Source organism: Mobula hypostoma, chromosome 2 (genome assembly GCF_963921235.1).
Source record: "Mobula hypostoma chromosome 2, sMobHyp1.1, whole genome shotgun sequence".
In the NCBI taxonomy this organism is placed as follows: Eukaryota; Metazoa; Chordata; class Chondrichthyes; order Myliobatiformes; family Myliobatidae; genus Mobula; species Mobula hypostoma.
The window spans coordinates 250,063,560-250,088,538 of record NC_086098.1 but is presented as its reverse complement, the minus strand read 5'-3'; the positions used below and the strand labels follow the sequence as shown (position 1 = coordinate 250,088,538).

The following is a 24,979-nucleotide window of genomic DNA, read 5'->3' as shown; positions in this document are numbered from 1 at the left end:
TCAGCCAAATGATGTAATTCTGCTCCTATGTGTTATGGTCTATCTTCTATCTTAGCTCCATTTTCCAGCATCACCCCAAAGCCCTTGATTTCATCAATATCCATGTCATGTCCTAGTTTTTACCCTCGAAACAGTGATGCTATTTATAAAATGAGAGAGCTGGTTAAATTTGGAATCTTTTTGCTATGGCACATTATTTGATATACATCAAAATTCACACACAAATTAACAACATTCTGGTAGTATACTTTTCCTCAATGCACATTACCTACCAATGGCTGTTAACAGGGAGTGGAGGACAGTAAAAATTAGCTGAGCATTTTCACTATGGTAATGATCAAGAGAGAGGAGCACATCCTGAACCACGTCATCAACTAGAGGCAGAAAGCTGGCATCTGAATAGCTAAACATAACGTTGATAACACAGGTTGTGTGAGGGTGCTGAGCTAATCTTCTCAAATTCAGTGAAATGGTGTTCACTAAATAGTCCGAATTTTGATTTATCAATTCCTGAAATGAATTATAGCCACATGATTGGCATATGTCTACCAATGTACTTCTTGCCATTTGACTAACAAGCACGGTTTCAGCTCCAAATTTTTCTAACACCGGGTAAAGAGTAGTCATCAAAAGCAAACGGAATTCCTTCTTTAACACACGAGCAAAATACCCAATCCCTTCGAGCTGGATGCAGATTTGCCAGATATTGCTGTTCATAGAGTGAACTGTTAAAGTTGAGTATTGGAAACTGCTTTGGATTCCTTCAGCGAAAACCTGACGTTTTGCATGATTTTTATGGAGGCCAACTTGATATTCTGACTCCAGACTTGTTACCAAGTGCCAGTTGTCCATGCTTGTATATTCTTCAACAACAGATATGATGGTTGCCTTCAAATCATCGGTGCTAACTGGAGTTCCTCTTTCATGCAGAACACTCACATCTAATCCAGCACCTCCCAGCAATAGTTCATTAATCACCAGTGCAGCCTGTTTCCTGTACATTACAGACTCGTGGTACAGTTCCATAAAGTGATCCACCAGTAGATAGAGGTTACCATAATAACCTAAAAGCCTGCAAACCTGTAGAAGCAATGTAAATATATGTCCTTCATTAAAATATTTGAAGTATTTTCTCTGTGTAGCAGGCTTGTCAATTGCTTGTAAATAACCCATGCTGGATGAGCAGCGTGTTGACTCCTGCAGATTTGCAGCTTCAGAAGTCGATTGTCTTTCTTCCACAATCTTCACATCTGTAACATCCAACTCTAGGATTTGCATCAGTGCTTTTGAAAGACGCCTAAGATGAACAGTTGAATTTAGAACGATGTTGACTTTACTACCTAACAATCTTAAGTAACCAAGCAACAAATTTAATGACGCCACTTTATTCTGGTCATCATGAGTTCTCATGAGTCTTGGAAGGGCTGTTGCAAATGCATGCAGGTTCTCTGAGAGTACATCCATGAAATCTCTGTTGTCACACACCACACACTGCACAGAGACATGCTTCAAAACTTCAGTACATCTTGTCTGCACCTCTAGTCTTTCGTCTCCTACAAGCCTTATGAGAACTTCCAGAAGATGGCTGATGGATTCCTTGAGTGATTTGTTACACTGTGACAGCAAATGGTGAAGCAGTTCAACCAATTCCAGTCGTACTTTCCAATGTGGATGACCAGCAGCACAACTACATAGCTTCTGCAGCAACACATCCAGTTTGCTTGCTGTGCTTTTTACCCATTCAGGCTTTCTGCAGATTACAAGTTCAGCATGCTTACTTTCCTTTGTACAAGCCAATTTTTTGCCAAGCTCGACATTGGACAGTTGTTCGTTGGCCATGACAATACACACCACCTTGTACCAAACCCTGATGGCATGAGTCGTTACTAAGTAACCCTGCTTGACGTCTCCAGAAATTATGCGTGTCATTCCTAAAGTGACCCCAGGCAAAAACGAGGCAAATGTGTCTCCAACACGAATCAGGTCACTGTTGTCAAAAGAACAGTGCGTATCTGAGCACTTACATTGCAAACTCAAGGTCAACAAACATTTCAGAGCATGAATTTGGAGCTGTCTTGATTTCTCATGTTCAGCAATGCTTAAGAGCACAGAAATAACATAACCAAGGACAGGAAGCATATTTGGCTCATATAAACTTAGAACAATGTCACCATATGCTGAATGCAGTAGGGCATCAAGTCCTTGGATGGCAGACATTTTAAGCTCTTCAGAAGTCTTGGCTAGCTTTCCATGGTTGCCCGGAGAGGACAGGGAAAGGGAAAGCTCAGAGAAGAGTTCATGGAGAAGTTGCTGACTCCGTACACATGTTCGAGAAATAATAAAATTTATGCACTCCACGATGCTTTGGAGAAGCCTGTCTTGCTTTGGACCAGGTGTCTTCAGTGAAAATCTGAGTGGAAACAGTACATATTCCTGCAGATCTTGTAATGCCGCATCTCCAACATTCTGCAGTTCTGACTGAAGGCACTGTATGTTACTAATAGTCTGCTCCTTCGTTATCTTAACACAAATTGGACGCAGAACATTAAAAGCCTCCTTTGGCGTGTCAAAGATGGCCATAACGCAATCCTTTGTGCTTCCAACACTTCATCTGCTGCTCTATCCTGTAAAAAAAAAAGAATGTCAGGTTCACTTCGCACTACAGAATCAGAAAGGTTACAAGAATAAATTTATTATTAAGCAGTTACACTGGATAGAGGAAATTATTTAGAATGGTGCACAGAGATGAAAACCAAATAAGCAATAACCACAGTGAAACCAATTCACATATCACAGTATGAGGATTTATGTACAGTCTGACAAAATGGTGCAGACATTACAGTCAGTTACTGATCAAAGCCGATGCTCTGTTCTCAAAATGCAGAAAAATAACATAACGATCTCTGTGAATTGCAGTTAACACAGATCTGAAAACACCTATTAGCCTTATTTATCATGTCCTGAAAAACCCCCAATGTCAACTCAGGACTATATTTCTTTTTTTTGCTCCCTCAACTTGAGCTAATGCATTAATGTTTGTTTTTATTTATTTTGTTGTGCTAGTTATATTCAATTAAGTTTATAAGACCATAAGACACAGGAGCAGAACTAAGCCATTCACCCCATTAAGTCTGCTTCCATCTTGGCTGATTTATTATCCCTCTCAGCTCCATTCAAATGGAGCACATGAGCAAAACTTCAAATTCTAGGTAAGGCTATCCAAGTAGCAGTATCATATATCATGGAAGTAACCATTCAGCCAATTTGTCCACATTAACTAGTGGGCACCCTCACTATACTAATCCCCTCTTACAGCAATTGGCCATTGCCTTCTGAGCACCAGCGATTTAAGTGCTTATCCGAACACTCCTTAAATGTTGTCGTTTATTTTTGACATATTTGTAATGTAATGTGCTGCTGCTACAAAAAGCTAATTTTCGTGGCATTTTCACCCTGAGTATATACACCTATGACAATAAACTTGAACTTGAGACCTTAGTGACATTGCATTCCTGGTGTTGCATTAAAAACATGGAAGTTTATCTGCAACCATGCAGCATCTATCATGGAGCATTCTCCACTGGAATTTACCTGAGAATGGTGCTGCACATTAAATATATACAACCTCAAGCTTTGTAATACAAGTTGAATACCCCTTATCTGAAATGCTCGGGGCCAGAAGTATTTCGAATTTTTGAATATATAATGAGAGAGCTTGGGATTGGCATAATTCCTGAATCTGAATTTATGTGCTATAGACAAGCAGTCATTGTCTGAAACTTATTCATCACATATATGTACTTAGTCATAAATTTAAGTCAAGTCAAGTCACTTTTATTGTCATTTCAACCATAACTTCTGGTACAGAACATAGGAAAAATGAGAGGTTTTCCAGGACCATGGTAAATGTTGTCTCATTTTTACTATGTTCTGTACCAGCAGTTATGGTTGAAATGACAATAAAAGTGACTTGACTTGACTTAAATTTACTACATAACATTAATGTAACGAAACTATAATGTGCACAGGGTAACAAAAGCAGCACAGCAACATCAGGAGAACACCTGAATCAGCTGTTGAACAACAACAAACAATGGTAGGTTTTCAGTCTCCACCTATGATGCCGTGTTTTGATTAAAAGGTTACAGTATATTGTGTCTGTATCTTACATATTTTTAGTTTGTGAAGGTATAAAACCAAACAGCATTGTAGACTTGTTCTGATGTTAAGATTTTCACCAGCGAAGATCTTCGCAAGCTTATCAATGAATTTCTCTGCTGCTTTCTGATCAGAGGCTTCATCTTCAAAGTGTTTAAAATCTTAAACTTCTGCAAACCAGCCTGCTGAATATTCACAATTACCTTCAATTTTCAGTTTGTTGTGATAGATTTTTGTTTCATGAAAGCATACTGTTAAATGGAATATGTTCACCGACAATTCTTTCAATACATGATCAAGATCTTTTTGCTTTATGTGGTGCTTTTCTACTTTTCATTAACTTCTGCTCATTGCATATGTGACTTCTCAAGCCTGCCAGAGCCTTGTGGAATTTTCCATTTGTGAAATTACAGATTTGGAGGTTTTTGGATTTTGGAATTTCAGATAAAGGGTACTCAACCTGTACTACCAACAGTGGAATTACCTGAAAATATTTTCACAACATTCAACAAAAGGTACAGAGGGCATCCCATGCCAATGGAGTTGAACTTCTGGAATAGGTGGAAGAAAAATATCTTCCTATTCATTACAACGGCTAAGAACAAGCAATGAATGAATGAAACAGAGCAAAACTATATATTTAACCAGTAATTTTACAAGATTATTGTTCATTTCAATCGAAGACTTATACCAGCATTGAAAATTTACAACTGTGCAAGCAAGAACCATCTAAATGAAATGTATTTTTCTGTACCTATGCAATTTCCAACTGTGAAATCCAGACCCTTTGAGGTAAAAAATCATCTTCTTCATCTGTCCCCTAATCCAACCAAAATTACTCTAAACCTTCCCTCCCACATAGTTCTCCATTTTTCTGTCTCTTAAATCTCCTTAGGTATCCACCTCTACCACAATGCATTTATCACTCTATGTCAAAAACAACCACCTCTGATATCCATCCCCCTATATTTTTCTCCAATCACCTTAAAATGATGCCCTCTTCTATTAGCCATTTCTGCTCGAGGAAAAAGACACTGTCCACTCTACCTATGCCCCTTATCAACTTTATACATACCTATCAAGTCACCTCTCATCCTCCTTTACTTCAACCTTTCCTCATAGGACATGCTTTCTAATCCAGGTAGCATCCTGGTAAAAATCCTTGTTACGTGACCAAAAATGAACCCAATACTCCAAGTGTGGTACAACCAGAGTTTTATAGATCTGCAACATTGATGAACCAAAGCCACTAATGAGGGCCAACACATAATATGCTATCTTAACCATCCTACCAACTTGTGCAGCAAATGCACCTGTACCCCAAGATCCTGCTGTTCCTCCACACTGCTAAGAATCCTACCATTAACCTACCTTCAAGTTTGACTTTCCAAAGTGTATTATTTCACACTGTTTCAGATTGAACTCCATTTGCCATTTCTCAGCCCAGCTCTGTATCCTATCAATGTCCCATTGCAACCTATGACAACCTTCTACACTATCCACAACACCACACCTACTGCTCTACCTTCAATTTGTTTTGTCACTTCTTCAAATAATTTAATCAGGCTTGTGAGACAACCTGTTCCTCACAAAGCAAAGCTAGTTATCCTTATTCAGACTATGCTTCTCCAAATGCTTACATCTCCAATCCTCACCACCACTGGTGTAATTATAGTCTCACTGGTCTATAATCCCCAAGATTACCCCTATTACTTTTCTTGATCAAAGGAATAACACTTGCAACCCTTCAGCCTTCTGGTACTACTACAGTTAGTGAAGACGCAAAGGTCATTGACAAAGGTGCAGCAATCTCTTCCCTGGTTTCTGTAGAAAACTGGGGTACATCCCATCTGGTACTTGGAACTTATCTATCCAAGCAACACACACAAAATGCTGGAGGAACTCAGCAGGCCAGGCAGCATCTAAAGAAAAAAGTACAGTCGACATTTCGGTCCAAGACCCTTTGGCATAGATGGAAAAACCCTTTCATCTGTTGCTTGGATTTCTAGCACCTGAAGATTGAACTTCATCTATCCTAATGCTTTTCAAAACTTCAGGCACATTCTCTTTCTTAATGTTGACATGTTCCCGCATATTAGCCTGTTCTTTGCTGGGCTCACTTTATCAAAGTCCCTCTCACTGGTAAATACTGAATGCACTTAACATTTAAAAAATAATTGGGAAATCTTAATAACTTACAATTGCTACAGGAATTTTAGAATAAAAATACATGATCAAAAATTTGAATAGAAAGAGGGATTGTGAACAGGAAGTTCAAAATAAATCCTAATAAATCAATCCCAGACAGAGAAACCCATGGTACAAGCTGTCAGGAGGAACACAAACAAAAAGTTGTGCTAATGTGCAAAGGGGCAGGTCTTCATAATACCACAAGCATGTTCTTCAATTCAACTGGATCATGGCTAACCTATAGTTTAAACTCACTATTGATAAAGTTATGAATATCCATCGAAACTGAAAAATATCAAGCAACAATACTGAAGAAACAGTATTAGGCAAAATTATAGGTTCACAAGATTATAAATCACCTGGATGCATCCTTGGTCTAAAAATTGCCCATCAAGACATTGGGTACATTGGTTGCAATCTACCAAACTGGAAATGTATTTTAAATGATAACTGAGCTAGATCTACACCAGTCAATTCAAACGGCAGAATCACATGAAATATTGTCCAAAAGAGTAATTCCTCACTCATTCCCACAGCCTGCACATTATTCCCTCACAAGTGCCCATACTAATCCCTTTTGAAAGACTTTGACAGTTTTCATTTTAAGCACTTCCTCAGTCCTTTAGCTTAGAGAGGAATTGGTGTGATATATTGGATTAAGGTGCATCCTTTAAGCAGGAATTCAATTGCATTCCTAATTTAGTCAATTGCATTTGGTACTCAGAATGCACTGCAGTAACTAAATACAGACTGGTGATCACTTTGCAGGACATCTCAATTCACTGCATAACATGTAACCGGAATTTCAAATGGCTGTCCCATTAATTCTTTGTACCTTTCCCACTCTGACCTCCATTACTATTGCAATGTTCAATGCAAGCTCAGAGAACAAATACTTTACCATCAGATCATAAGACATAGGAATGAAACCTTCTGGCCCATCAAGCTTGCTCTGCCATTCCATCATAGCTGATTCACAATCCCTCTCAGCCCCATTCTCCTGCCTTCACCCATAACCTTTCACGTCCTCACTAATCACGAACCTGTCAACCTGTTTTACATATACCTGACTTGGCTTCCACCGCTGTCTTTGGCAATGAGTTCCACAGATTCACCACCTTCTAGCCAAAGAAATTCCTTCTCACCTCTGTTTTAAAGGGACACCTTACTATGCAGAGGTTGTGCCTTATCCGATAAGATCACAAGACACAGGAGCAGAATTATTGCATTCAGCCCTTTGGGTCTGCTCTGCCATTCCATCATGGCTGATCCAATTCTTCCAATCATCCCCACTCTCCTGCCTTCACCCCATACCCTTTGATATCCTGGTTAGTCAAGAACCCATCTGTCTCTGCCTTAAATGCACCCAAATGACTTGGCCTCCACAGCCACTCGTGGCAACAAATTCTACAGATGTACCACCCTCCGACTAAAGTAATTTCTCCACACCTCTGTTCTGAATGGACGTCCTTCAATCCTGAAGACGTGTCCTCTTGTCCTAGACTCCCCTACCATGGGAAATAACTTTGCCATATCTAATCTGTGCAGGCCTTTTAACATTTGGAATGTTTCTATGAGATCCTCCCTCGTTCTCCTAAACTCCAGGGAATACAGCCCAAGAGCTGCCAGACGTTCCTCATATGGTAACCCTTTCATTCCTGGAATCATTCTCGTGAATCTTCTCTGAATGTCAGTATATTCTTTCTAAAATAAGGAGCCCAAAACTGCACACAATACTCCAAGTGTGGGCTCACGAGTGCCTTATAGAGCCTCAACATCACATCCCTGCTCTTATATTCTACACCTCTAGAAATGAATGCCAACATTGCATTTACCTTCTTCACCACTGACTCAACCTGGAGGTTAACCTTTTGGGTATCCTGCACAAGGACTCCCAAGTCCCTTTGCATCTCTGCATTTTGAATTCTCTCCCTATCTAAATAATAGTCTGCCCGTTTATTTCTTCCACCAAAGTGCACGACCATACATAGAACCATAGAAACTACAGCACAGAAACAGGCCCTTTGGCCCTTCTTGGCTGTGCCGAACCATTTTCTGCCTAGTCCCACTGACCTGCACACGGACCATATCCCTCCATACACCTCCCATCCATGTATCTGTCCAATTTATTCTTAAATGTTAAAAAAGAACCCGCATTTACCACCTGGTCTAGCAGCTCATTCCATACTCCCACCACACTCTGTGTGAAGAAGCCCCCCCTTATGTTCCCTTTAAACTTTTCCCCCCTCACCCTTAACCCATGTCCTCTGGTTTTTTTCTCCCCTTGCCTCAGTGGAAAAAGCCTGCTTGCATTCACTCTATCTATACCCATTATAATTTTATATACCTCTATCAAATCTCCCCTCATTCTTCTACGCTCCAGGGAATAAAGTCCTAACCTATTCAACCTTTCTCTGTAACTGAGTTTCTCAAGTCCCGGCAACATCCTTGTAAACCTTCTCTGCACTCTTTCAATCTTATTTATATCCTTCCTGTAATTTGGTGACCAAAACTGAACACAATACTCCAGATTCGGCCTCACCAATGCCTTATACAACCTCATCATAACATTCCAGCTCTTATACTCAATACTTCGATTAATAAAGGCCAATGTACCAAAAGCTCTCTTTATGACCCTATCTACCTGTGACGACACTTTTAGGGAATTTTGTATCTGTATTCCCAGATCCCTCTGTTCCACTGCACTCCTCAGTGCCTTACCATTAACCCTGTATGTTCTACGTTGGTTTGTCCTTCCAACGTGCAATACCTCACACTTGTCAGTATTAAACTCCATCTGCCATTTTTCAGCCCATTTTTCCAGCTGGTCCCAGTCCCTCTGCAGGCTCTGAAAACCTTCCTCACTGTCTACTACACCTCCAATCTTTGTATCATCAGCAAACTTGCTGATCCAATTTACCACATTATCATCCAGATCATTGATATAGATGACAAATAACAATGGACCCAGCACTGATCCCTGTGGCACACCACTAGTCACAGGCCTCCACTCAGAGAAGCAATTCTCTACCACCACTCTCTGGCTTCTTCCATCGAGCCAATGTCTAACCCAACTTACCACCTCTCCATGTATACCTAGCGACTGAATTTTCCTAACTAACCTCCCATGCGGGACCTTGTCAAAGGCCTTACTGAAGTCCATGTAGACAATATCCACTGCCTTCCCTTCATCCACTTTCCTGGTAACCTCCTCGAAAAACTCCAACAGATTGGTCAAACATGACCTACCACGCACAAAGCCATGTTGACGCTCCCTAATAAGCCCCTGTCTATCCAAATGCTTGTAGATTCTGTCTCTTAGTACTCCCTCCAATAACTTACCTACTACTGACATTAAACTCACCGGCCTATAATTTCTCGGATTACTTTTCGATGCTTTTTTAAACAACAGAACAACATGAGCCACTCTCCAATCCTCCGGCACTTCACCCGTAGACAGCGACATTTTAAATATTTCTGCCAGGGCCCCCGCAATTTCAACACTAGTCTCCTTCAAGGTCCGAGGGAACACCCTGTCAGGTCCCGGGGATTTATCCACTTTAATTTTCCTCAAGACAGCAAGCACCTCCTCCTTTTCAATCTGTATAGTTTCCACGGTCTCACTACTTGATTCCTTCAATTCCCTAGATTTCATGCCAGCTTCCTTAGTAAATACAGACGCAAAAAACCTATTTCAGATCTCCCCCATTTCCTTTGGTTCCGCACAAAGCCGACCACTCTGATCTTCAAGAGGACCAATTTTATCCCTTACAATCCTTTTGCTCTTAATATACTTGTATATATACACTTATATACTTAATATACACTTTACATTACAACATTGTATTTCATTTGCCACTTCTTTGCCCATTCCCCTAAACTATCTAAGTCTCTCTGCAGGCTCTCTGTTTCATCAACACTACTCGCTCCTTTGTATCTTTGTATCATCGGCAAATTTAGCCATAAATCCATTAATCACATAGTCCAAATCATTGACATACATCGTAAAAAGCAGTGGTCCCAACACCGACCCCTGTGGAACTCCACTGGTAATGGCAGGCAGCCAGAATAGGATCCCTTTATTCCCACGCTCTGTTTTTTGCCGATCAGCCAAAGCTCCACCGATGCTAGTAACTCCCCTGTAATTCCATGGGTTCTTATCTTGCTAAGCAGCCTCATGTGTGGCACCTTATCAAAGGCCTTCTGAAAATCCAAGTGCACCACGTCTACTGCATCCCTTTTGTCTACCCTGTTTATAATTTCCTCAAAAAATTGCAGTAGGTTAGTCAGGCAGGATTTTCCTTTCAGGAAACCATGCTGGCTTTGGCCTATCTTGTCATGTGCTTCCAGGTATTCTGTAATCTCATCCCTAACAATCGATTCTAACAACTTCCCAACCATGATGTCAGGCTAACAGGTCTATAGTTTCCTTTCTGCTTCCTCCCAATCTTCTGAAATAGCAGAGTAACATTTGCAATTTTCCAGACGTTTGGTACAAGGCCAGAATCTATTAATTCTTGAAAGATCATTGTTAATGCCTCCTCAATCTCTCCAACTACTTCCTTCAGAACCCAAGGGTGCATTCCATCAGGTCCAGAGGATTTATCCACCCTCAGACTATTAAGCTTCCTGAGCACCTTCTCAGTCATACTTTTCACTGCACATACTTCACTTCCCTGACACTTCTGAATGTCCGGTGTAGTACAGATGTCTTCCACTGTAAAGACTGATGCAAAATACGCATTCAGATCCTCTGCCATCTCTGCGTCTCTCATGACAATGATTCCATCGTCATTTTCTATTGGTCCTGTACCTACCGTCAACTCTTTTACCCTTTATATACTTAAAAAAACTTTTAGTATCTTCTTTTGATATTTGTCCTTCATAACTCATCTTTTCCTTCCTAATGACCTTCTTCGTTTCCTTCTTCAAGTTTTTAAAAGCTTCCCAATCCTCTATATTCGCACTAACTTTGGCTTCCTTGTATGCCCGCTCTTTTGCTTTTACTTTGGCTCTAACTTCACTTGTCAGCCACAGTAGTGTCCTTCTACCGTTCAAAAATTTCTTCCTATTTGGAATACATCTGTCTTGCACTTCCCTCACTTTTCGCAGAAACTCCAGCCACTGCTGCTCTGCTGTGCTTCCTGCTAGTATTCCTTTCCAGTCAACCTTGGCCAGTTCCCCTCTCATGCCACTGTAATTTCCTATATTCCACTGAAATTCTGACACATTGGAATTCACTTTCTCCTTCCCAAATTTCAAAGTGAACTCAATCATATTGTGATCACTGTTCCCTAAGGATTCCTTAAACTTATCACCTCCGGATCATTGCACAACACCCAATCCAGCACAGCCGATCCCCTAGAGGGCTCAAGAGCAAGCTGTTCTAAAAGGCCATCCCTTAGACATTCTATAAATTCTCTTTTGAGGTCCAGTACTAGCCTGGTTTTCCCAATCCACTTTCATGTTAAAATCCTCAACGATTATCATGACATTGCCCTTCTGACACACCTTTCCTATCTCCTGCTGTACTCTCTCACTAAAAAATTTCCTCCTTAACTCTGTTCTAAAGGGTCGCCACTCAATTTTGAGGCTGTGCCGTCTAGTTTGGGATGCTCCCACCATGGAAAACATTCTCTTCACATCTACCCTATCCAGTCCATTCAACATTCGGTAGATTTCAATGAGATTCCACTCACATTCTTCTAAATTCCAGTGAGTACAGGCCCAAAACTGCAAATCGTTCCTCAAATGTTAACCCCTTCATTCCCGGAATCATCTTTGTGAACCTGCTCTGTACTAGCTCCAATGACAACACATCCTTTCTGAGATATGGGGCTCAAAACTGTTGACAATACTCCAAAAGTGGCCTGACTAGTGTCTTAATAAAGACTCAGCATTGCCAACAATTGCCTTCTTTACTATAGACTGAACCCGTAAACTAACCTCCTTGGAGTCCTGCCCAAGGACTCCCAAGTCCCTCTGAACCACTGATGTTTGAACCTTCTCCCCATTTAGATCATAGTCTGCACCACTGTCCCTTTTACCAAAGTGCATTACCATACACTTCCCAACATTGTATTCCATCTGCCATTTTCTTGCCTACTCTTCCAATCAGTCCTGCTGCAAATGCATTGCTTCCTCAGCACTACCTACCCCTCTATTTATCTTCGTATCATCTACAAATTTTGCCACAAAGCCATCAATTCCAATATCCAAATAATTGACAAACAATGTGAAAAGTAGCAGACCCAATACTGACCCCTGTCACTGGTCACCAACAGCCAACAAGAAAAGGCCCCTTTTATTCCCACTCACTGCCTCCTGCCTGTCAGCCATCCCACTGTCCATGCCACACACGCAAAATGCTGGAGGAACTCAGCAGGCCAGGCAGCATCTAAGACAAGAGTACAGTTGACATCTCAACCCAAAACTTCCCCATACTCTTTTCCTAGCTGCTGCCTGGCCTGCTGAATTCCTCCAGCATTTTGTGTGCGTTGCTTGGTTTTCCAGCATCTGCAGATTTTTTCTTGTCCGATACCCATGCCAGTATCTTTCCTGTAACACCATAGGATTTTATCTTAAGCAGCCTCACGTGTGGCACTTTATCAAAATCTTCTGAAAATCCAAGTAAATGATAGTCACTACCTCTCCTTTGTCCACCCTGTTTGTTACTTCCTCGAAGAACTCTAACAGATTTGTCAGGCAAGATTTCCCTTTACAGAAACCATGCTGACATTGACTTATTTTATGGTTAGTCTCCAAGTACTTCAAAACCTCATCCTTAATAATAGACTCCAACATTTTCCCAACCACCAAGGTAAGGCTAACTGGCCTATAATTTCCTTTCTTTGTCTTCCTCCCTTCTTCAAGAGTAGACTGACATTTGCGATCTTCCATTTCTCTGGGGCCATGGCAGAATCAAGTGATTCATAAAAGATTATGACCAATGCCTCCGTTATCTCTTCAGCAACCTCTCTCAGGACTCTGGGATGTAGTCCATCTGGCCCAGGTGACTTATCCACCTTAAGACCTTTCAGTTTGCCAAGCAATGACACTCACTCCTGCTCCCTGACACTCATGGACCTCTGGCACACTGCTAGTGTCTTCCACAGTGAAGACAGATGCAAAGTAGCCATTAAGTTCATCTGCTATTTCTTTGTCACCCATTACTACCTCACCAGCATCATTTTCCAGTGGTCCAATATGAACTCTCATCTCCCCTTGACTCTGTATGTAACTGAAAAAGCTTTTGGTATCCTGCTTTATATTATTGGCGAGTCTGCCCTCATATTTCATCTTTTCTCTTCTTATAGCTCTTTTAGTTGCCTTTTGTTGGATTTTAAAAGTTTCCCAATAATCCAACTTCCCATTCACTTTTGCTACCTTATATGCTCTTTCCTTGGCTTTTATGCAGTCCTTAACTTCCTTTGTCAGCTGTGTTTGCCTAGCCCTACCATCTGAGAACTTCTTCCTCTATGGGATAAATTGATCCTGCACGTTGTGAAATATTCCCAGAAACTTCAGCAACCTTAGCTCTGCCGTCATCCCCACCAGCATCCTCTTCCAATCCACCTGGGCAAGCTCCTGTCTCATGCCTCTGTAATTCCCTTTATTCCATTGTGATACTGATACATGTGACTTATGCTTCTCCCTCTCAAACTGCAGTATGAATTGAATCATATTATGATCACTGCTTCCTAGGGTTTCCTTTAAATTAAGTTCCCTAATAAGATCTGGATTATTACACAACAGCCAATATATGACAGCCTTCCCCCTAGTAAGCTCAAGCAGAAGCTGCTCTAAAAAGTCATCTCATAGGTAATCAACAAATGCCCTCTCCTGCGATCGGACACCAACCTGATTTTCCCAATCCCCTTGCATATTCAAATCCCATTACAATTGTGACATCACCCTTCTCACATGCCTTGCCCAGCTCCCTTTGAAATCTCAACCCCACATCTTGGCTTCTACTTGGAGGCCATAATGGTTTTTTATCCTTGCTATTTCTTAACTCCACCCACAAAGATTCAACATTCTCTAACTCCCCGTCACCTCCTTGTAAAGATGTAATTCCATCTCTTACCAACAGAGCCACACCACCACCTATGCCTTCCTGCCTGTCCTTTTTGATACAAAGTATATCCTTTGATTTTAAATTCCCAGCTATGGCCTTCTTTCAGCCACAACTCAGTGATGCCCACAACGTCATACTGACCAATCTCTCACTGCGCCACAAGTTCGTCCACCTTATTCTTAATGCTATATACATTTAAATACAGCAACTTCAGTCCTGCATTCATCACCCTTTTGAATTTTGCCTCTGCGGTACAATTTAACTCTGCTCTGTCTGCATTTGCACCCATTCCCTTTTGTACAGGTCCCACCTGCCCCCGCTCCAATTCTTCAGCCACACATTTATCTGCCAACTCCTTCTACTCCTATCCTCAATGACACATGGCACAGGCAGCAATCCCAAGATTACTACCCTTGAGGTCATACTTCTCAGCTGCCTTCATAACTCCCTGTATTCTTTTTTCAGGACCTCCTCCCTTTTTCTTCCTATGTCATTGGTACAAATATGTACCACAACTTCTGGCTGCTCACCCTCCCTTTTCAGGATATTGTGGATGCATCTAGAAACATCTCAGACCCTAGCACCTGGGAGACAAACTACCATACATGTTTCCTTTTTGCGTACACAGAATCGCCTATCTGTTCCCCTAACTATACAGTCCACTTTTACTACTGCCGCCCTCTTCAGTTCCCTACCCTTTTGAGCCACAGGGCCAGACTCAGTGTTACAGGCTGTCCTGACGAAGGGTCTCGGTCTAAAACGTCGACTGTACCTCTTCCTAGAGATGCTGCCTGGCCTGCTGCGTTCACCGGCAACTTTGATGAGTGTTGCTGTTGCTTCACTCAGGTACACTGACCCCCTCCCCCCCACAAACAACATTCAAAATAGAGTACTTATTGTTGAGGGGGGACGGCCCTTATTCTTGAGTCTCGGCCTTCAACTTACACCAATTGCTTTCGCCCTCCCCCATTCTACTCTTCACTTTCATCCCCATGCCAGCTGCTACCAATCACCCTTGCTTCCTCAAAGCACCTCACCCTCCCCAAAACCTCCCTCTGCCACAAGCACCTCACCCCCTGCCTAGACACAGCTCAGCCTACCACAAAAAAAATCATCTCCTCCTTTAAATTTCTCAATGCCTCAGTAAAGCAGCCAACACATTTTTCCACTTTGCATAAGATACAAAATGGTGAAAGACTGTACTACTAGGCTCAAGAATGTAGATATAGTAAGACTCTTGACCTCACAATCTACCTTGTTACGACCTTGTACCTTATTGTACACCTGCAATGCACTTTTTCTATCACTTTATTCTGTATTCTAGGACAGTTATTTCCCCTCAACCATCAGTCTCTTGAACCAAAGGGGATAACGTCACACACCACGACACTGAAGTAATTCTACAAATTATGGACTTGCTTTCAAACACTCTGCAACTCCTGCTCTCGATATTCATTATTTAATGTTTTTTCTCTTTCACTTGTTATATGTAGTTTGTTGTCTTTTGCACATAGGTTGCTTTTCCATCTTTGTTGTGTACGGTTTTTTCATTGATTCGTAAACACGAGGAATTCTGCAGATGCTGGAAATTCACCAGCAAATTTGAGAAACGTTCACCAGCAAACTTGAGGTGTGTTGCTTTTTCATTGATTCTATTGTTTCTTTGATATTCTATTGTTATTGTGAAATTCCCACAAGAAAATTAATCCCAGGTAGTACTGTATATGGTGACGTACAGGTACTTTCGTAATAAATTTACTTTCAACTTTGCTTTCTTTTGTACTACACCAATGCACTGTGCAATGAATTGATTTGTACAGCGACATGTAGACAAAGTTTTTCACTCTATCTCGGTACACGTGACAATAATAAACCAATTTACCCTTCAGCCCCAAGTACCTCACCCTTTCGCCTTTCACCTCAAAGTTTACCTACACCAGGTATGTCCCTCTACCCTCCGTGCCCAGAAGGTAGGCCTGGACTTCCGCCAGGTCCCCCAGCTCAGCCGGTACCCCGACCCACCACGTTCGCCCCCGACCCACCTCAGTGCACACCCCGCGTCCAAGCGCGCTCCTGCCGCTAACCTCCACCGCGCACGCGTCAACCCCAAGCTCGGCACGCACACGCAGGCTCGCCCTTTGCGCCTGCGCGTTAACTTCGACGCTCTCCCCTCACTTTCGCGGGGATTCGCCCCCACCCCTACCCCTCAGATGAACAACGTGCACACCGGTGAAGTTTTCCGACCGTCGCAGAGCCCGCGAGGTCGTCTGTTAATGCCAGAAGCCCCCCGGACACCCGCTGTCACGTGATCCGATCCCCCGGCGGCGACACCCTCTGACCTCCCGGGGCGGGGTGAGAGGTCACGCCGCCATTTCAGCAGCCGGGGAGCGGAGCGCGGGGAGTCGGTATCTCGCCTCCTCTCTGTCCGCTGTAAGGAGATGTCCTCCTTCTCGGAAAGCGCGTTGGAGAAGAAACTCGCCGAGCTGAGCAACTCGCAGCAGAGCGTGCAAACCCTTTCGCTCTGGCTGATCCATCATCGGAAACACGCCGGCATTATCGTGCACGTCTGGCACCGAGAACTGAAAATAGGTGAGCGGGTCCCCGGTCACAGTAACCCCGCCTCTCGGCCCTCCGTCCTCGCTATCAGCGCTGCTCGTTATGTTGGTGTACGGTTCCGATATAGTAAGCTCCCACAGTTAGAGCAACATTACCTGTTTCTGTGGGAATTGGGAGAGAGGACAGCAAACTTTTATGAATGTTGGACATCTGTAAAGTGAGCAACAGTAGGTGCTGTGAGTACTTACAACGGTTAGGCAGCGTCAGCGAGGGAGAACGCAATTAATGTTTTAGTTGAGTAATCAGAAAGGGTCGTAGGGAGAAATTGAGGTGTTCAGGTCATTGGAGTGACTTTGTTTCTGCTTTTGCATACTGCAAAGGCATCTTTTACTTCCTGCTTACATGAAATAATGCGATACACACCGCCTGTGACGACCTCTCAGTAATATCGTGGATTGTCAGTTATGATTTCGCAGTAAAAAAAACTTGACTCCATAATTTTCTGACCTGTTGAAAAAGTAGATTGATGTGTATTAAAGTGCTGACATTTGTATTTAATAGTAAACCGTTAAATAGTATTCCTGGATTTGTAGTTAAGCTACAATAGGAGTCAATTTCAGAAATGTTTGTATGGTTGTGTGATGTACTCTTATAATCTAATTATTATTTTAATGCTGCCAGTATTACTCCAAACAGTGTTATTCTACAACGTTCATATGGAGTTGAATATTTTTCAAACGGATGGAAATAGGTAATATTTTAATAACCCAACTGCAAAAATATCAATACATTGTATTACTTCTGATAGCTTGCTTTATCTTACAGTTTTTTCTGCTTGTGATTGATTTTTCAATTTGACTTTTTACTTTTATTGTTTGATAGTCAATTTATTTTGGCTTTCTTTCTATTCAAATATATGAAATTGATGTTTTGCATTCAAAGGATGAGGAGGTAGAAAGTGACATTTGTGGAGGATGGGAGTAGGGTAGAGAGCAAATTATACAGAATAGCATCTTGGATTTCTATCTATTCTATCAGCTATGACCAGCTGATCTTTGTAACTTATTGCTCTGTGCTAAAGCTAAACACTATTCTGATTTTGAATTACAATGTCTATTTAAAATAGGTTTAGTCCCAGCATTTCTGTTAATGGACTGGCACAATTGTTTTAAGTTTACTGGCAATTGTTAAAACAGATTTAAGGACACAAACTACTTGAGATCAAGTTGTATCTCAGCTCATATATTGTGTGATCAAAACTTTTTAATACTTGCAAAGTTAGTTTTCAGGGATGCTTTCTCAGTCAAGTACTATATGCTTCTAACAAAATATTACCATTTTAAAGAATAATAAACTTGAGGCTGTCACCTACATATTCAATCAACTGACAAAGAATACCATTAATTGTAGATTTAGACACTATCAATCATAGTTGCTGCCTTAAATGGGTTGACTACAATTTGGAACAAAACTAGGGGCTTTTATAAATTTTTAAATGATTGAAACTGAAGTAAGTTGACAAGATGAATGTGGAGCTGATGTTTCCTCTCATGGAATAATTTAGAACTTGGGTGTCATTATTTTAAATTAATAAGTAGATAAGAGAGAATTTTTTTATTCTCCAAGGCTTGTGTTTAGAACCCTCCCTCTTCCTAAAAGTGCCTTGACTGAATAGCGTTTCAGTATTTTTAAGGTATGTTATCTTTGACCAGCAAGGTTACCATAGGTAAGCAGGAATTGGGTTACAATCAGATCTGCCTAGATTTTATTAAATGGTGGGGCAGGCTTGAAGAACACAGTCATCTCGTATTCTAAATTTGTATATGTGTAAAACAAAATAAGTTACTAGAAGTACAAGCAACACATATAAAAGTTGCTGGTGAACACAGCAGGCCAGGCAGCATCTCTAGGAAGAGGTACAGTCGACGTTTCAGGCCGAGACCCTTCACCAGCAACTTTTATGTGTGTTGCTTGAAATTCCAGCATCTGCAGATTTCCTCATGTTTGCGTTACTGGAAGTGCAGTTATGTTACCTTCAATGTTTGTGTTATCACTGATGGTGACTTTGTTAAACCACATCTAGCTAAACCAAGCAGGAAGCTGACGTTCATCTATCTGGCTAATGATGTCATTCAGAACAGTAAGAGAAAAGGTCCCGAATTCACCAAGGCCTTTGAAGGAGTTCTCGTGGATGCATTTTCGCATGTTGCCAGGTACGTTTTTTTTTACCTAAACCTAAAAGTATTGATGCCATTGGGTCATTGAGTGTATTCCTTGCTACTGATCAAAGTTAGAATGGTCCATTTGGAGTGCAAGCCAGTCCAATAAGGTACAGCATATCAGCTTCCACAGACTAGACTTTGTTAGGGTGGGATCTGCTTTCTCGGGCAGGGCTTTGTGCGGGTCAGCTGTAAGTAACCAAGGCAGTAAAGACTTATCAGTGCTTCTTTCGGTCGGCCGGTGGCGCAGTGACATCGGCGCCGGACTCCAGAAGGGAGGTTCCCGGGTTCAAATCCAGTGGGGTTGTTCCCGACTACGCTTTCCATCCATGCCGGGTTGACTGTTGAGCTCACAACTCGACCTCGTAAAATAGACAAAATACCGTATTGCGAAATGTCTGGGTGAGGAGTGGCGTGTCACACAGTCTCTCGTTCCGCGCCTTGTAAGGCGTGAAAATGCCCGATGCTGGCCTCTCAGGTCTGAGTCGACATCATCATCATCATCATCTTTTAGAAAAAAAATAGTGTGGCGTTTTGAGTGCAGTTATTCATGATGAAAAGCACTGATGTCTGATATACATTTATTTTGCGTTAAAGTGGTATGAAGTGCACTGTATCTTGTTGTGTTACTGTTTTAACACAGGATTCTACAGATGCTTGAAATCCAGAGTAACACATAAAATGCTGGAGGAATGCAGCAGGTCGAGCACACCTATGGAAAGGAATAGGCAGTCAGTGTTTCTGGTGGAAATCCTTCATCCATCCTGATGAATGAGAGGAATAATCTGGACTGTTTATTCCTTTCCGTAGATGCTGTTTGACATGCTGTAGGGCAGACAGTCTTAATGAATTCTTTCTATTTTCATCAGAAGAATAGTTTTCTGAAGGCTTAAACATACTAAACCTATCTTTACAAAAATAATTGTTATAGTCATTATGGGCTTTATATATCCTGCTAATTTCTCTACGCTGAGTATCTTTTAATGCTGAACTACTTTATAAAGTACCTCAGTATTGCCACATTCTTCAAAATGATGTTGTTACTGGTGTTTTTGTTGATCTTTCTTTCTTCTCCCAGAGAATCTGAACAGAGCTGTAAGAAGCAAATGGAACGAGTCCTGAATATATGGCAAGAAAGAGTTGTGTACGATGCTGATTTTATTCAGCAGCTTAAGTTGACCGTGGATGAGTCCAGCAGTCCAGTTTCAGTAGGTATGCACATAATAAACTGAAATCATATAACTTTGCATGCTATAATCTCAATCATATCACAAGACAAAGGAGCAGAAGTAGGCCATTCGGCCTATCGAGTCTGCTCCACCACTCCACCATGAGCTATACTATTCTTCCATCTAATTCCAGTTTCCGGCTTTTTCCCCATATCCCTTGATAACCTGACTAATTAGATATCTTTGCATCACAGGTACTTGGTTGCAATAAACTATTTAAGAAAGTTCACTGGCATTGCTTTGAGCTGGTACCTTGAGGCCCTCCATTGGTTGAGATTAACCATGGATGTTGTGCCCTAGTTGTTTACAAGATATGCGAGCCAGGGCAGAATGATAAGGAGCCCAAGCTCAGCCCATGCAGCAGTTTCCCCCTCTCTTTTCAGCTAATGAATCCAAAGGGATGACAGGGACCCATACAGCTTGGTACCAGTGGTGTCATAGGAGTTACCAGTTCAACTCAATATAGGACTGCCTTAGGGACTCCAGCTCCAGGTTTTTCCTCAGGGTTTATTTCCAGAGCTTCCCCATGAGTGGCTCCATCCCTCCCCCTCCTTTCTTCTCCTATCATTTTGGATCTCCCTCTCCCCCTCCCACTCCCACTTTCAAATCTCTTACTAACTCTTCTTTCAGTTAGTCCTGACGAAGGGTCTCGGCCTGAAACATCAACTGTACCTCTTCCTAGAGATGCTGCCTGGCCTGCTGCATTCACCAGCAACTTTGATGTGTGTTGCCACAAGGCAGCATAGGTTTGAGATCAGAGTTTTCCTTTTCCTTCTAGATGAGCCGCCAAACACAGATGGTTAGCTCCATCTGCCCAAAGCAACTTGTTTTAAGGCGTCAGTTACCCGCCTTTGCCCCTTCTCCTGTCAGAAATGGTTCTGCCATGCTTGGAAGCTAATGATGCGTGAAGGCCAGGGGCTGGATTTAGTTGTCAGGAAATTTAAGACGCATGCTATTGGAGCGTTTAATCAGTAGCAGATATCAAATTCAGTGTATTCATTATTGCGAAGTTTGAGACTACTGGAGGATCATCTATTCCAGTAGTCTTAAACTTTGCCTTCACGTATGTGGCTTTGTGGTTAGCAAGTAATGGTCTGAATATGTTTCCACTCTATCCTTTTAAAAGGAAAATGTGGAATCAAATCATAAGAGGTATCTTAAATGGTAGAGTCACAATGGGATTGTAAAATTTCAAGAACATAACTCATAACTCTGTGCTGTAGAAGGAATGGCACAGTTTATACCCTGCATGCAGAAAAGTTGCTCTGCAGTGATTTAATAGAAAATAATTGAGCCAAGGTGAAATGTTTACCAAAGTAAGGAAAATACTTTATGCAGTATTGTGGTAACGAAGAATGAATAAGGATGGATCCTCATGTACAGCACATGAATTTAATCATGTAAACTGAATTCAGATCAAATTGGACATTAGTTACTGGTTTGTCTCTTGGTTTGCACACGTGGATTTGAGTAATTGAAAGTACGGGAGAATAGTAATGGATTCTTCTGACGGTTTTGAACAGTAAACAGGTTGATGTCAGCAACATTTGCATGTTTGTGTAACTTAGGCAATTACAGAAACAGTGTGATATAGCAGTTACAATTGCTTTACTGCACCAGTGATCACTGCTTGCAGTTGGATTCCCATTATACATTCTCCCCGTACTGCATGGGTTTCGACCAAGTACTCTGGTTTCCTCCCACATTCCAAATACGTACAGTTGTGGGCATGTTAAATCAGCTCTGTAAGTAGGCATAAGTACACATTTCACTGTTTCAATGTACATTTGACAAATAAAGTTAATTGTTTTTTTTTAAATCTTTGTTATGAGCCACAGGAAGTAATGGTGAAGCTGTAAGAAATTTTGGGTTAACATTACAAAGCTCTCCAACATTGATTTTGGGAACAGTCAAACAGCTCTTGCTTTAGAAATATTAGTTGTTGGGATGTATCATTAAAGTATGGTAAAAACATTTTAAACTTCAGTTTATTCTGCCCTTCTCTGGTTGTCACAAATCTTAATTAAGTTATACTTGAAGTTAAGTTGAAGACTGAGTAGAGCCAATAAAACTGCATACTGCTTGACAAGTTATTCATTATATCCTTTGAAAATCACAGATACAAGTAGTTACCAGGTAAGGCTGCAAAAAAAGCACTTAATTAATCACTGATGTATTGTAAATAAGCATTTGAAAGAATTTGTAGGTGAATTTTTATCCTACTGGCTCATAGTAATATTAAGCTGTACAAAGAAAGGTAATAGGAAGGTTAAATTGATACTGTATTAACAAGACAATAATTTAAGTGGGTTTTAATGTTCCTGCTACATGGGAGGAAAAATGTTCTTGTTAGAGCATTTGGCTGTAATTGTTTCAGAAATGTTTAGTTGCTTTCTTGAATCCCCTTTGAAAACTATTAAAGCTTAAAAAATAATTACAGCTAATGAGAATTGAGACAATATTTATTTTGGGGAAAAGAATCGAGAATAGTGTTCAGCAAAAGTGAACTAAAATTTGACAGTAAAATTTAATGATAGTTTTGATCTTTAAAATTATTTTAATATAACAAAAGTGTTAATCTTCAGCAGTAAGGTAAGTATTTTTCTTAGAAATGTTACAGAATTCGGCACTGAAGATGAATCACAAAGAATATTACATGTGATACTTTCATTTGCTCTTTTGGGGAACTGTCTTGGCCATGTAATATCACTGTCCTGTTAGTTTTTTTTGGGAGGAATTAAAACACATCATAATAATTGCAAATGTAGCTGAGCTAGGTAGTGTATTTGCCTTTTCTGTTTGCCTCCCATATCAGATGATTATTTCACTGAATTCATCACTTTAACATTATTGGTTAATATTAAAATATGCTGGTAGCCAATTGTATTTTTTTTTGCAGACCTTCAATAGTGGCCTTTTTTTGTGACAAGAAAAGCTGACTGTGTGCGTGTATATCGTAATAAATTTATTGTGTGTCAGATGTATGTATGTCTCGCTTGGTGGCGCAATAATATCAGCGCCGGACTCCGGAGCAAAGGTTCCCGAGTTCGAATCCAAGTCAGGTTGAGCATCGAGCTAGCAACTCGGCCTCGTAAAAACAAGAATAACTTGCTATGGAAACACCGCCATGACGGTGCCCCGATAACTCCACTGTCGAGTTGAGGGCTATTCTTCCTTTTCTTCTTCAGATGTATGATAACTCAAAGCAAAATATATAGAAGGATCTCTAAGCATCTAATTTAAATATTCAGTTTGTTTTTAGTTGCCTCTTGACAAATTCAGTAAATTATCAGGTGAATTACAGCAAGGAGTTTGGGGAAACCTGTGAAGAGACAATACAGAAATGAGTAAATTGTAACAGTAGTGCTTGCTATAATTTAAACACCAGTACTTTTAAAAATATGGAAAACCTGTGCCACAGATTTTCTATGTGACAAAATGTTCCATGTCATTCAGTATCAAATAAATGCAGTCTTCAGTTTATAATGTGGTCCGTTCCTGAGAACTGTTCATAACCTGAACTATTTGTAAGTTGTAAATGTACAGATTATACTATGGGAGAGCAAGTAGGTTTGGGAAGAGTGGATATGCCGTTTGGCCTCACTGACTCAGTGAGTCTGTTCATCAGTCAAAGCGTGGGAATAAAGGGAGCCTTTTCTGGTTGGCTGGCAGTGACTAATGATGCACGGGGGTCTGTCTTGAGTCTGATACTTCTTCCGTTCTATGTCAATGATTTGGATGATGGAATTGATGGCTTTGTTGCAAAGTTTGCAGATGATATGAAGATTGGTGGAGGGGCAGGTTATTTGTGAGGAAATAGAGAAGCTACAGAAGGACTTGGGCTAGAAGAATGGGCAAAGGAATGGCAGGTGCAATATAGTGTCAGGAAGTGTATGGTCATGCACTTTGGTAGAGAAAATGAAATGAAAGGGTTAACTTTTCTAAACGGAGAGAATATACGAAATAAATTGAAGCACAAAGGGACTCGGGAGTCCTTGTGTAGGATTCCCGGAGTCTGTGGTGAGGAAGGCAAATGCCATATTAGGGTTAATTTAGAGTATGAGAGATATTTTGGGCTCCTTACTTTAGAAAGGATGTGCTGTAACTGGAGAGGGTTCAAAGGAGGTTCATGAAAATGATTGCAGGATTGAACGGCTTGTCACATGAAGAGCGTTTAATGGCTCTGGGCCTGTATTCACTGGAATTCAGAAGAATGAAACCTATCAAATGGTGAAAGGCCTTGATAGAATGGATGTGGAGAGGATGTTTCCTATAGTGGGAGTCTAAGGTCAGAGGACAGAGCCTCAGTATAGAGTGCTGTCCTTTCAGAACAGATGAAGAGGATTTTTTTTTATCCAGAGTGTGGTGACTCTGTGGAATTCTTTGCCACAGGCAGCTGTGAAGACCAAGTTTTTATGTGTGTATTTATAAGGCAGAGGTTGATGGGTTCTTGATTGATCAGGGCATGAAGGGATATGGAGAAAAGTCAGAACATGGGAGCTGAGAGGAAAATTGGATCAGCCATGATGAAATGGTGCTGCAGATTTTAT

The 24,979-nt window shown here is 41.1% G+C and overlaps 2 protein-coding genes across 4 annotated transcripts in view; one reads left to right on the top strand and one right to left on the bottom strand.

Moving 5' to 3' along the window:
- Window positions 1-16,540, bottom strand: part of tti1 (TELO2 interacting protein 1) — a 38,413-nt gene extending 21,873 nt beyond the window's left edge. For both annotated transcript variants that reach the window (XR_010017156.1, XM_063041985.1), the window contains exons 1-2: window positions 16,468-16,540; window positions 273-2,624 (exon numbers count right to left, since the gene is read on the bottom strand). Coding sequence is in view for 1 of the 2 variants with exons in the window: in XM_063041985.1 (XP_062898055.1) it covers window positions 273-2,580 (2,308 nt within the window). In the remaining variant the exon portion in view is untranslated. The remainder of the gene's footprint in view (window positions 1-272; window positions 2,625-16,467) is intronic.
- A 102-nt stretch (window positions 16,541-16,642) lies between these two features.
- rprd1b (regulation of nuclear pre-mRNA domain containing 1B) overlaps window positions 16,643-24,979 on the top strand; it is a 33,297-nt gene continuing 24,960 nt past the window's right edge. The window contains exons 1-3 of one of the 2 annotated variants that reach the window (XM_063041983.1): window positions 16,643-17,014; window positions 19,065-19,194; window positions 20,279-20,412. In XM_063041983.1, coding sequence (XP_062898053.1) covers window positions 16,864-17,014; window positions 19,065-19,194; window positions 20,279-20,412 — 415 coding nt within the window. In that variant the 5' untranslated portion in view covers window positions 16,643-16,863. Of the gene's footprint in view, window positions 17,015-17,707; window positions 17,733-19,064; window positions 19,195-20,278; window positions 20,413-24,979 lie in introns of those variants that run through there. The other variant, XM_063041984.1, reaches the window with a different exon arrangement.